The sequence below is a fragment of the Python bivittatus genome, unplaced genomic scaffold, assembly GCF_059951505.1.
Source record: "Python bivittatus isolate LINGU-HERP-01145 unplaced genomic scaffold, Pbiv_v1 ctg000580_np1212, whole genome shotgun sequence".
Taxonomy (NCBI): Eukaryota; Metazoa; Chordata; class Lepidosauria; order Squamata; family Pythonidae; genus Python; species Python bivittatus.
The window spans coordinates 9,097,572-9,111,931 of NW_028277087.1; the positions used below are offsets into that span (position 1 = coordinate 9,097,572).

At 42.0% G+C, this 14,360-nt stretch overlaps 1 protein-coding gene across 2 annotated transcripts in view; it reads right to left on the reverse strand.

Moving 5' to 3' along the window:
* Positions 1-320: 320 nt before the first annotated feature.
* ARID3A (AT-rich interaction domain 3A) overlaps positions 321-14,360 on the reverse strand; it is a 75,556-nt gene continuing 61,516 nt past the window's right edge. For both annotated transcript variants that reach the window (XM_088149537.1, XM_088149538.1), the window contains exons 6-9: positions 12,254-12,501; positions 10,113-10,424; positions 8,890-8,979; positions 321-8,074 (exon numbers count right to left, since the gene is read on the reverse strand). In XM_088149537.1, coding sequence (XP_088005663.1) covers positions 7,887-8,074; positions 8,890-8,979; positions 10,113-10,424; positions 12,254-12,501 — 838 coding nt within the window. In that variant the 3' untranslated portion in view covers positions 321-7,886. The remainder of the gene's footprint in view (positions 8,075-8,889; positions 8,980-10,112; positions 10,425-12,253; positions 12,502-14,360) is intronic.

The following is a 14,360-nucleotide window of genomic DNA, read 5'->3' on the forward strand; positions in this document are numbered from 1 at the left end:
TCAACAGACCAGAAAGGTAAGTCAATATTATTATCCCCCTATGGCAGATGGGAAGGCTTAAGAACATAAGAAGGTACATTATGACACACTAGATTATTTATCCATTTGGCATCCTGTGAGCAAAGTAATTCGTTCACCCATCCCCCATTGGATGTTTGTCATTCAAAACATGTCCAAAAAGTCAGAGGCAGCCATTCTTTTTAAAGAGAATGAAAAGAAGACTGATAAAAGTGGTACCTATACCTTTTATCCTCATTTCAATTTAGGTACCATGTTCACATGTACACACACACACACATATATATATGGCATACACCTTTGAAAGTATCTTTTTCTTTTTTTAATATTTCTTCAACTTTACAAGGTTACAATCATCTTAAATATTTCTGAAGTTTAAATACAATCTGTAATAATGTTATAAAATGTAAACTTTTCAGTGTTTTTATTTCTCTATTAAGTCACAAAGGTTAATACCTGAATGTTTTGCGAAAAAAGTGATTTTTTAAAAAAAAACAAAAGCAAAAACAAACAAAAACAAAGTACAGAGGCCAGGAGACAAAAGGCAGCCCAAGGCCTACTGTTTTCAGAGGTAGAATGTGGTTTCTTTTACGATTTTTATTTCTTATTACCTGAGTCAAAAAACTACATACGCTGTACAGATTGCATACCCTTGCTGTATTCGGTTTTTTTCATTCAAAATCCCCAGAGAAAAACTGAAATTACATCTTATTTTAAGCTGATATGCAAAGGAGAGCGGGGGAGAATACTATGTTCTCCCAACCCCAAAATCAAGACCTCCCCTCAACACAGTGTTTGTACAAATGCAAGAACAAAAACACCCTTTTACTACTAACTAAAGCCATCCCTTACCCCTTTTTGCAAGAATAAAAATAAGCCAATAAACTCCCCCCAAGACAAAACTTGATTGTAGATTGAGCAAGTTAGAGAGCATTGCTTGAGGTCTGTAAAAAAGGTGGTGGATTTAAAATGCTAAGTATGGTACAGCATGTGCTATTAAATAAGGAGGGGGCAGGAAGAATTATTCCTCAAAGAGATTGAGCGATCTGCATCACCACTTCCACCTCAGGTCTCCTTCCTTTTACCCTATACCAGTGTTTCTCAACCTTAGCAACTTTAAGATATGTGGACTTCAACTTCCAGAATTCCCCAGCCAGCATGGCTGGCTAGGGAATTCTGGGAGTTGAAGTTCACATATCTTAAAAGTTGCCAAGGTTGAGAAACACTGCCCTACACCCTTGCCTTGGAAGGCCTCTGCCTTCAGTAGAAATTTAAAGCAGAAATTGGAGAAAGTTTTCCATGAGTTGCCATCTTCCTCTCAACTTCCTGCTTACAATCCCTCCAAGGCACTCATGCAACATTTCCAAAATCGTTAAAGAATCCGGAATGTTCCTTATAGTTGGTTACAATTAACCGTAATTTGTTTTCCCAAAAAAAAAAGTTTGCCAAGCTAGCTTCTTAAATGTCCAACAGTTAAGCATAAAAATAGGGTCTCCTCCCCCTCCTGTAACTGGAAACACTAAAACCAATGCTGGGGCTCTGTTGTTTTGAAAGTTTGAAAACAAAAGCAGAACATATTTTAAACCCACCACCACCTAAGTCACAGCCACAGCAAGCAAATCTGAACTTTTTTTAACCCGCCCTTATTCCGATACCCTTCCCTCCCCCGAATACAATCAAGATCTAGACAGCAGGTTCAATTCCCCTGAGTTACAAATCCAATCCTTAGTCAAAAGCTTGGACTGAAAAATAAATTTTATACCACGTTTCTTAGACACACACACACACACACAATTACACACTCAAAAAGGAAAAAAGACACAAACATACACACTCATATATATATATATATATATATATATTTATATAAATTTAGTTATAGAATCTTTCTTCTCCACCCACCCACACACTAGAACCCTCTTTCATGTTTAGGGGAAAAATCCCAAGACCCACCCACCAATAATGAATAGAGTGACATGCTTAGTGGACAAACAGGTTGCAAGGGTCTCTCATGCAAAATTGGCAGAAATTTAAATTATTTCGATTGAGACCAGTGAATTCCAAAGAAAGAGCTACCAAAATGAGGAACCAAGAGTGATACCTTGCACTTTGTAGCTCCTGAAAGCTGTCACAAGGTTTGGCGACATTTGGACATTCTTATGGCTAAAATACACACACATCCTTTGCCAAGCCTCACAATCTCTTTGTAACATACAGCAAAACAAGCAAAGAGCTTGTTTTAACCAGCTTCCCCATAGTCTGAACTGATCATCAAAAGCTGGAATAATCTGGGACATTAAAGCATTATTTGAAGCTGGATTAATATCCTAGCTTATTCCAAAGCTAATAACCACTGTTTTCCCCCATTCCAATGAAATAGAAAACTACAGCTAATTACTTTAATTGCAGCTCCCACATGGAACAGCATACATGAGAAAGACACTTGTGCATATGTTACCTTACTAAAGGAAGGTAGAAGGGCCTTTGTCTCTCTACAACAAGCAGCCACCAGAGGAGGGAACAATGCTTGGCCTAAAATTTGACAAGATGGCTACCCTAATTGCCTGTTTGTTGAGGAAGGAACTGCATATTCTTTAAAACATCTCTATGTTGCCAGGGGAAGATTGTCCATCCAACAGGTAGGTAAAAAAATTTCCCTCTGAGGATGGAAGAGGAGTGATACACAGGATGACATGGATCCACAATTCACAACAAAAAGGCTGCTTTAACTTATTCTAACCAATTATCTAGCAAACAGATGTTTGGGAAGCAGAGACACAAAACAGAAAGACACCGTCTCAATACACTCACCTTATTTCACAGAACGATACAGAATACAGGAGCAGTTTCTCCCCACCCTAATGTGGCTGAACTCTTGCCTGTGACAGTTTCACCCACTTTATAGTCAACATATTCAACACACAACCATACTCGTTAGACCTCGGATAACTTGTTTACATATCTCCTACTTACAGCTAAGGTTAGACCAGGAATAATTTGCTTAAGAAAGGAAGATGACAGCAGAACAATTTTGCACCTTGGGCATGGTTTGCAGGGACATAAATCTTGGGCCAAATTTGGATAATCATTTTAAGAAAGCATGAAAATACAGATTTTTTAAAAAGCCTTGAAATGGAATATTCAATGGAATATTCTGTTGAAAGAAACAAAATAATGTTGGTCATCTGGCAGAGAATATAGATACTGATTGAATTTACTGGCAATTGCAACTGAAAGTTTTGCTGGGAAGAAGTAGAGATTTTTTCATTGCCACACTTACAAAGCCCACCTCAGACATAACATCTAGAAATCAACTTCCATTTTAGCTTAGCCGAATCCTCTGAGATTTCCACAAAAGTCGAGAACTCTGCTTTTTAAAGCCCAACGAGGCACATCCCAATGTAGTTAGCTTATGCAAAAAAGGAATCAAATGCTTTCAGCTGGTTCCACCTGGGTGTGTGTGTGTGGGTGTGTAGGTTGGATCAGAAAATAAAAGGGGTAGACAGTCTTCAGATCCCACAGAAGCCCTGGAACATCAAGCCTTCACCAGCTGGACCTCTTCTAGCAATGGTACCACCACAGTTCCCAGAATTCCTTAGGCCACGTTGTCTGGGCATTCTGGGAGTTGCAGTCCTATCACATCTGGAGGGAATTGTGTTGGGGAATGCTGATTCAGCATAGAACACACACGCGCGCACACACACACACACACACACAAAAAATGAACTGTGGTGAAGGTTGTGAGGGGAAAGGCTCCAACTTAAAAGCTAGTCTTCACAGAAAGTCTCAAAATGGCAGGGTAGTCCATGGGTAGGAATGCTTTCAGATTGGGATCTGATACCATCTTGTTATCAAACCAATGGAGCACAGATGAAATTATGAGGGACGCCTTGTGCCGATGCTCTCCTCCCTTTGGCTGCCCACAGGTCACAGACAAACCCTCTGGCAATGACCGTGGGCGGAAAGAGAAACATGTTTCTTCCTCCACCAACCAGTCAGCATCTAACTAGAGAAGAAAAGCCTTTCTTGAAAGTGCACCTGGCAAGAGGCATGTCTCCCTCCGTTCCCAACCTGTGTCAAAAGAAAGTTCATTCTGGAAGCAAAAGAGGCAGAAAGAGAGTTTTTCCCATCTAAAAAGGGTTAGATCCACCAATTCCACTTTAAGAGCACTTTTTCCTTTTCCCTTTCATGGTTAAGCCACTTCACAGTTCCTCTACACCCCTTAGAAGCCAATCTACTGGATTTCTCTCTCTTAAGAGGCCACTTTTTTCTCCCACGAGATACCCTCTGCAATCCTGAGAATGGAAAAACTCCCTGTGGGTGGCAGCTTGTGGGGCTCAGGGTGCTCCATTTGGCTCATCTCAGAAAGCCAAACCATCCTCCTCCTCCATCATTTAAAGACAACATGCTTTCCCCCATGTTTCTAAACATATACTTGTAACCCAAGGGATTTCACCTTTATCTGGCGTTAGAGGGGAGGGGTTGCAATGCTGAACTACAGCAAAAAGGCCCCAAACAGACTGAAACACCTGGGGGCTGTAACTTTGGGAAACAGCTCAATGTGGCCCGGACGCTCTGCTTCCAAGAGTGAAGTGTGCCCCTTTCAGAATCTGCAGAAGCTGAAGATAGGCTGACTTTTCTTTAGCGTGCCCAAGAGCCCCTTGAGCCACAACTGTGAATTCTCCATAGGTCAGCCTTTGCTAAATTGGCACCCAATCAAAAGTGTGGGACTCCATCTCCTAACACCCCCCACCAAGCATCCTGTCTGGGGCATGATGAAAATGATCATCCAACTGGGTGTAACGGGTTATTCAGTGAGGTTGAAAAATGCCTCCTGCTTGAAAATGCTGACATACTAACTCAAATAGTTTCTGTTATGCTACATCAATTACAATATCTCAGAATCTCACTTAAAAACCAGCCCTAAGGGAAAGGGTTACCACACTCCAGTATATTGTATGATGCAACTAAGTGATAGCATTAAAATCCCAGTAATGAAGAGGAAGAGAGAACATATACCCGCTTCAAACCCCATAAAAATTTGCAGAGCTCACTTAGACTAACCACACAGAAAATTACAACATGCCAAAGCAAAAAATCTTAACTCTAAGGTATGTGATTAACATTGGGAGGGAGTCAATGATAAAGCAACATCTTCCAACTATGTCTCTACCTAGTTTTCAAGGTTCTGTCTCATAACAGGGTAAATCCACAAATAGCATCTCTCTTATAGAGGCTCCATTTCTTTGAAAGTGGCACTCATTTAATTGCATGGGCTGAAATAAATTATACTTTTAGAGGGTATGAAGTGAGTGAATTGGAGTGCATATACCCTAGGAGAATGGAGAGAGGGAATTAACCAAATTGCTCACCTCAGTCTACTTCCCTCAGTGGCAAATTAAAAGGGGGGGGGGGAGCCATCAAAATAAGCATGGGGCTCTTGCAAGGGAGAATGAATATCTTTTTGATGTAAAGTTCACCGGCCTTTTGGAATAGAAATGCTCAACTCCAAAGGATTTTTTTCTAAAATGCATTAAAGGAAGAGGTCAGAAGGAAGAGAGAAGCTGAAAATGGTGGCCCTGAAAAACATAATAGTTTTTGAGATTGTGAACATGATGTTTCCAAGCTACCTTTCTATATTTTGCAGAGAAGGACCAGAGACTATTTCTGTCACCTCCTCTGTAACTGCAAAAAGCAATGGGGAAAAAAATCAAGGTAGATGCCTCTTTTTCAGCTATTCTAAAGCAAACCCAAACACAGCTACTCAGAGAAAGAATGCTAGAAGACCAAACCATGGAGATCCCAGAAAGCTTTGAGTTTGGTGGGTCGGGGAGGGGGGCAAAATGGAGTGATCTCTGCTAGAGATGATGGAAGATATTTGTCCTGCAGATCCTTTGATTCCTTGTAAATGAAATTATAAATAGGGCAGGAGTGATTCTGGAGTGGCACAGACACCCCAACAGTGCTGGAGACTGGTAGAACCCTACACAACCCCATACAGTAGTCAGGCAAGCTTCACTAAAACTGCCCAATCTCATTTTGGAGGCACAGGACAACCCATAACAAGTTTCTCATTCCCATGTTCCAAATGTATCTGAATGCTAGCAAGGAAGCCAGTCTTAACGTGGTCTGAGGAGTTAGATCTACAGTACTTCTAACAAATCATGCTTAAAAAGGAGGGTGGGATTAAATGTAGGTAGCTGACAGTTGACTGAGAACTATGGGGATTCTGTAGTGCACCCCCACTATAATTCCCACCAGTGGGAGAGAAATCATGGTGACTATGCCACTCCCTTCTGTTTTCTAAATAGGTGTGCTTTGAAAAGAAGCTTGGAAAAAAGCAGCTTTGCAGAAATTTGCCACAGGTAAATGCTACTATTTAAATTGTTTTTAAGAAACATCTGAAGCAATCAACCACCGTTACTGTATGACAGACAGAATCTTCTGTAGGTTAAGATGAATTAGAAGAGACCCAACAATTAAACAGCTGGCAGGCTGCTCCTTTCAGTCCTCACTCTCACATACGTACAATCCATACGTGGGGTGAGGCAGCTCTGTATAAAAATATCCTATGAAATGCTACCATAGCCCCTCAAACCCCACCCACTCCACACACAAAAAACTACCTGAGCACCCTCAAAGCCCTACCCAGATCTGGGGGGGGGGGGAAGAGGAAGAAGTCAGACAGCTCCAAAGAGTTGTTATTATAGCAAGATAAAAAGAAGAAACATATTTTAGAGGTGCTTTCCCTAACAAATGCAAATACATGAAGCTTGCTTTATGAGTCTAATTTGGGAGAGGAGAGAGAGATCTATTGAAAATAAACACTGTATTTACACCCTCCCTTTCATTTTCCTTAAATAGTTTGACAGCAGTTTTCAAAAAGGCAAGGAATAAAGCTTTCCCCAAATTATCCTCAATCTGTGAAATCTTTGATATATGTATTTTTTTATTTAGGGTTCCATTTCAAAGCAAGCCTGTGAGAGTGGAGGCACACCCACTGCCGCCACTGCTACTTGTCTGGAGGTATCCCAAAGAATAATTTAAAAAATAAAATAAAAATCAAAAGGACACACAGTGCAAAGTGTGGATTTGCATGAGGTAAGGAGTTATGGATCTACAATGCATTACGTCAAAAAGCTAGTCTGCACAGTATTGCTCCGGCTCAGAATTTAACAACACCCCTCCACCCCACTTAGCTTTTGTGTGGTTGTTCTTCCCAATGTTTCTTTCCAAATGGAAGCAGCCTTCCCCAAATTGGTGCCCTCCGGGTATGTAGGGACTGCAGTGCCCAGGACCCCATGGAGCACAACCCTAAACAGAGAATACCAAACAGGGAAAGAATGCTTTAAAGGGGAGGAGAAAAAAAAACCCCAGCAGAGGAAGGAGGACAGGAGAGAACCATCACTCCAGGTACTCCAGTTCCCCAGAAACTGAGTGCTAAATCTGGTTTGGTGTTTGGTTTTCAGCTGTGGTAGGAAAAAAATGCACTTTGTTTTCTTAATGTTTGTCCCAACCTGGGACAGTACCATCCCTGAACTCCTTGCTGCCTGGGGGGAGGGGGGAGTTTGCACCTTTAGAGACCACCTACACTATTCTTGTTACCCCTTGATGTCCATGGCTGGATGCCACAAGCGGTTAGGTTCATCACTGATTCCCCCACCACCCTGCTCCAAAATCCGAGAAAACCCCATCCAAATGTATCACTCAGGTCCTGATGCCTGGGGGTATCAGAGGGTGGGGAAGGCACAATTTCACTCCCCCACTGCACACGGGGGAACAGGTAAGGAAAGGGCCGGTCTCTAATGTACTGTCCAAACGGCGTCTTCATTTTTGCGGGATGGAGGAGGAAGAAGAGGTGGTGGGGTTTAAGGCGATAAGGAGTTGGTTGAGGTAGAAGTCGGTGCAGGGGGCACACCAACTTGTGAACCTGCTGCCGTGCCACCTGTTGCACCACTGCCACCACCACTGCCGGTGCTGCTGGAACTCCGCCCACTGTTGGCGCTTCCTTTATTGTGAGAAGTCGAGGCTCCTGGAGTTTGAGCAAACAACACTCCTGGAGAGAAACAGGGAAGAGGAAGAAACAAAAATTGATGGGGCAAATCCCCAACTGCTGTAACTCTCCTTCTCCCCAGCCTGTCTTTTTTGCAGCTTGCTATCATAACTGAAGCCCCAAAACTAAGGTATCACCTTTCAGCAATGTAACCCATGTGGACTTATATGCTAAGGTTAACTAAGGAGAGCAGTACATTAAAGTAAGCATTTCATATAAAAACTAAGATCTCTTAAAGCAGAGATGTCACACTAGATAGCCAATCTTGGCTGATCATGAAAAGCTCAGCAGAGTCTAATCTGGTTAAAACTTGGATGGGAGCTTTAGTCTGGACTGGGAAGTCAAATAAACACACACACCCCGCCCCCAAAAAGGCACTGACAAACCACTTCAGTAACGTAGCCAGGAAAATGACATGACGTCACCCAGAGTCAAGCTCAAGAGGCTCTCTTAGTATGTTGGGGGGAACCTGCAGCCTCTAAACTGCATATAGTCCCTGGAGTCCCCAAGGGTTTCTGGCTTTTTTAAAGGGTTAAAATCAGTACAAGATTAACACCCTTCTTTTGCCATCAAATGCATGCATAAAAAATGCATGCCCCCTCCCTCTCTGATGATATCATTATGTCACTGCCACCCACCTTGCAGACTAAAAAAAATAAAAAAATACCCCCAAACTGCAGACCCTCCCTTTGTGTGATTTGCCACCTTTTTCTAAGTTAACAGAACATGAGACAGTTTATAGAACAATTAACTCTTGTCTTAAATAGGTAAGGCCACCCATTTTCTCTCTCTAGATCCCAACTGTATTTTTCCCTTACCTGCATACACGATGCCATTGATCTCGACTGACATGCTAATGCTACTGGTGCCATTGGCAGCCAGGTTCATGGAAGAGTCTTGGCGGTTTTCTGTGGAAGAAGAAAGATGCCTCTTTTTAGATACCAAAGCTGATCTTTTCCATGGAGGGGAGTTAGTAATTAGGTTAAAGCAGCAATAAATTAACTTCTGGGGTACCCATACTTGGCTTATAAACTGGAAATATAATGGGTAAGGCTGAAAATAAGCATATGCCACTATTGTAAATGGAAAATCAATGTAGTCTCTCAGCTATCTGAATCTGAGTATGTCAAAATCCTCACATACTGTTAAAAAGAAAGATCCTGACAGCTTGAAGGCAAATCATTAAAAGACGCAGATCTTGGTTTTCACTGAATTGTGGGGGAAAAAAATTCTAGATTTATGCTAATAAAAATGACAGTGATTAGTTTGTTGCTTGAGCACTCAGTTATCAATCCAGGCCTAGTTAAAGCAGGATAAAATGATGCAGAAAAAATACAGCTGGCAGACTACTCAAAAGAAATAATGCAAACTTGCTTGATTCATATCATTTTACACAGATTAAAGAATCTTTTTTTTTATTCATCATATTTATATAGCCGCCCATCTCACGAAACATGACTCTACACAAAAAACAGACCATAACAGACGTTTACTTGGAAAGTAAACTTTCTAGCCAGAGTCACATGTTTCTCCTTTAGCAATAGGTGCAAAATGCTTCCTTATGGGAGTTAACTACAGGTAGTCCTCACTTACCGACCACCCAAACTTACGAGAGCGCTGAAAATAGAGACAACCAGTCCTCAAAATTGTAGCCATTGCAGCGTCCTTGCAGTCACGTGATTGCAATTTGGGCATTTGGCAACCAGCCTGTATTTATGATGATCATAGCGTCTCGTGGTCACCATTTGCAATCTTCACAGCCAGCTTCTGAAAAGCAAAGCCAATGGGGAAGCTGGCAGGAAGTTGCAAGTAATGGTCATGTGGCGCTGCGCTTAACAACCATGCCACTTAGCAACCGAATTGCTGGTCCCTATTGCAATTGGTAAGTGAGGACTACCTGTACTCTGAATACTTCAGGCTCCAATATGCTGCAGTCCTGAACAACCCTTGGGCCAGGGTGCATGGCTTCCATTTCCACCCCAAGTCTGGCATTACTATTAGTGTTTGGGGAAGGGGAGGGAACATCCAGGACCCCACCAACCTGGTGAGCGTGCCCCTTGACTGTTGATCCGGATGCTCATCGGCAGCTGAGCGGTCATGGCGAGCAAGTTTTGTTGGATTGCCCTTTGCATCAGACGCTGCTGTTCATCTGTCACAAGTGCCATCTTCTTTTCTGGCGGCTCCCCTGATTCCAGCTTCTCCCGCAGCTGTTCCAACGCAGCAGCTTGAGCAGCTACAGCAGCTTGGGCTGCTGCTGCTTGCACAGCTGCAGCCTGCGCTGCGACGACAGGATGGCTTGCAAGTGAGACGGGCAGGCGGGTGGGCACTGGGATGGGAATTGCAGAATCTTCCTCTGGTGTGGGGGGGGGAGTGATGGGAGAGGTAACTACAATGGTTCCAGGGCTTCTTTTAGAAAACACACACACAAAATAGGTGCAGCTGGTAAAATTATAGCCTCTCTAGGAGACCGCTCCCATAATCTCAGGGAGGTGGTGTTAACAGAAGTAATCAGTTAAATTAATGTGATTAATGAAGCAGCTGCAGCTTTTTATTTTAGGCTCACATGGAACTAAAAAAAAAAAAGGTTGGGCTGCTTTTATGAATAAAAGAGGTACAGTGCTTATGCAAGATCTGAAGTCTTTCTTCCAAATCATTTTTGAAGAGCGCACAGTCCTACTCCTTTACATGCTCAAACCCTTCTTCTGGCCAATTTTAGTTTTTTTTCATGGGAAAGGGGCTCTAAATTCTGGTGTTCATTTAGTGTTTCCCTTTGCAGCATCTTTCTCAGCAAGATTCAAATGTTCTGAGCCCAAATCCAGTCTGCAGAATTTCATTATGTATCAACTTTCAGACTCAGCACCAAATCTGGGGGAAGACATTAGCTGATTCAGGCAGTGCACTTACACATAGAAGTCACCACCCAAATAGAAATAAGCAACTTCTCCCCTCTGTTAACTTACATTGTGGCACTGGTCAGCCTCTGCCTGACTGCAGCCTTTTTCCTTCACTGAAGGAGCTGCTCTCCACTACTTGAGCAATTGTATGGCCTGAATGAAGCTGCTTGTTAAACATGCAGGATTTTTATCGATGCACGCAACCCAATTGATAGACTCTTGATTTGGCCACTGTGAACTTTAGAATAGTATTTCTACCCGTGAAGAATTAGGAAAGCTACTATACAGAACAAAAAATACACTTCAACACTGTGAAGTCAACTGCAAGAGGCAGATTTTAACCAGGGTTTTTTTCCCTCAAAATTCTGAGAGGCCCAGGAGCAAAAGGTTCATTTGTACCATTCTGTACAAATCCATTTTTCTCACAGCATCTTATGTTAATGATATCTTTATGCCATTGTTTTTATTAATCTGAATTGTCAATAATCCAGTAAATGAGAACATGTGATTCTAGATTATATTTTAACTGATTACTTTGCACTCATGACAATGAATTGTCCACATCCTCATTTCAAATTCTTTAGATGGGCTATGTATGTGAGACTCAAGTCAACTGCCTCCCTCCCAAGGTTCCTATACAGGTAGTCCTCACTTAACAACACTAATTGGATCCAGAATTTCTGTCACTAACCATTGCGGTCGTAAAGCACAATGTCACATGACCCACTTAGTGATGGAAATTCTAGCATTTCCAGATGCCATTGTTAAGCAAATGACCGCGGGTCACTAAACAAGGACCACTGTGACCTCCTGCTGGCTTCTCCATTGACTTTGCTTGTAGGAAGCCAGCAAAAAAGGTCACAAATAGAGATCACATGACTGTGGGACACTGCAACCATCTAAAGTATGAGGATCACTTTTAAGTACCACTCGTTCAGCACCATCATAAGTTCAAATGGTCACTGAATGAGTGGTTGTTAAGCGAGGACCACCTGTATACACATTTTGAAGGAAACAGCATACAAGGGTACTAACAGGATTTTTAATGACTACTTTGAGGCACTAGAAAACCTTTCCCCCACTAATTTTCCCATTATATTTGATGTAAAAAGCCCCACCTGCTAATTAAGAGATGAACATACTCAGTGCACTGCAACTTAGCACCAGTTAATTACCTCTGCAGTGCTTAAATGAAGATATAAAGAAATTCCATAAACTGGTACTTTCCAGTCAGGATGACTCCTTGAAATATTCAACACATCTCTCAAGAGAGGGTGCAAATAGTTACCTTTCTTGATTTTTGGAACAGGGGCAATGGGGCTGCCATTGGTGGCTGAGGTCAGTCCCAAGGTTGGTACTTGAATCTTGGGTGAAGACAGCATGGTATGAGTGCCGCTGGGGGAGTAAGTAAAGATTGAACCACTGAATCCTTGCCGACGGCCCTCTCGCCGGTTGCTGTCAATGGCAGCTTGGAGTTCATTGGGATTGCTCAGCCCTCTTTTTTCGCACTCGTATGGATATAAGTACTTCATATATCTTTTGAAAAAAAAAAGATACACAAAAATCACTGTTGCTTAATTTAATGCAGAGTCCAAGAAACAACAGCAATTTATTATATTTTAAATCTGCCAATGTGTTACATTGGTGGATTATATAATTCTGCCTACTAGAGCAATACAGGTAGTCCTCGCTTAACAACCGCTGTTCAGTGACTGTTCGAAGTTATGACAGCACTGAAAAAGGAGACTTATGACTGTTCCTCGAAGTTGTGGCTGTCACAGTGTCCCTGCAGTCACATGATTGCAATTTGGGCACTTGGCAACTAGCATACATTTACAACAGTTGCAGCATCCTGCAGTCATGTGATTGCCATTTGCAACCTTCACAGCTGGCTTCCGACAAGCAAAGTCAATGGGAAAGCCAGCAGGAAGTTATAAGTTGCGATCATGTGATTTCGCACTTAACACCTGCAGGTGATTCATTTAACCACCACAGCCAGAACTGATGTTGTAAGTTGGCATAGTCATGTGATGTTTTACTTTACAACTGCATTGCTTAGCAACAGAGTTGCTGGTCCCAATTGCGGTTGGTAAGTGAGGACAACCTGTATAGGGTACAGAGGGATGGGCTAGTTTTTAAGAGAGAATAATAGTTTAACCTAATCTGAAGTACTAAACATGGCTCTTAAGGAAGGAGCTCTTTTGTTTCACCTACTTTGCCCCTGTAAGCATCTCATTCCTGTATAAAAGAGACATAAGATTGAAACTGAACAAAAATTACTTAACAGCACCACATTCTTTAACATTTATACAGGAATTAAAAGTGGTCTCCCTTACAAGTCTGTTACGGCAACTCTAAGAAAATAATGTATGAAATGCTACTCAGAAACCTTGTATGACTGCTAATTGGGTCCATGTTCCATTTGCTGACCATAGCTTTTTCTCAAATATGGATTTTATCATAATGCTGCTATAGCTGTATAATTCTTTATCTGGCTTTATTGTTTCACTGGTCTGAACATTTTTTTGTTATAACAACATTGCTGGTTCTTTATTATTGCAGTTTTGAATTCTTAACATTTATATTGTTAATCATTTAGTTATATTTAAATATCTTTAAATTTTTTATTGATCCTGTGTCATCAAGTCAATGTTGACCCTTAGAGACCACACAGATGGATTTTCTTTTGGATGAGCTGTCTCCAAGCTTCATTGTTGCAACTGAGTCCATCTCCCTTGCTGCTGGTGGCCCTCTTTTTCTCTTTCCTTCCACCTTTCCCAGCATTATGGATTTCTCAAGAGAGCTGGGTCTGCTTGTGTCCAAAATATGGTAATTTGATCCTGGTCATTTGTGCTTCAAATCAGAAATCTGGATTAATTTATTTGCTTTCTTGGCTATCCATGCTATCCTCAAGTTGTTGTTGTTCAGTCGTTAAGTCGTGTCCGACTCTTCGTGACCCCATGAACCATATTGCGCCAGGCCTTCCTGTCCTTCACTGCCTCCCTGAGTTTGCTCAGTTTCATGCTCATTGCTTCAGTGATGCTATCTAACCATCTCATCCTCTGCCGTCCTCTTCTCCTTTTGCCTTCAATCTTTCCCAGCATCAGAGTCTTTTCCAGAGACTCCTCTCTTCGCATTAGGTGACCAAAGTATCTGAGCTTGAGCTTCATTATCAGTCCTTCCAATGAGCAATCAGGGTTGATTTCCTTTAAGATTGACTGGTTTGACCTCCTAGCAGTCCAGGGGACTCTTAAGAGTCTTCTCCAGCACCACAGTTCAAAGGCATCAATTCTTCGGCGCTCAGCCTTCTTTATGGTCCAGCTTTCACAGCCATACATTACTACTGGAAAAACCATAGCTTTGACTATGTGGATCTTTGTCGGCAAGGTGACGTC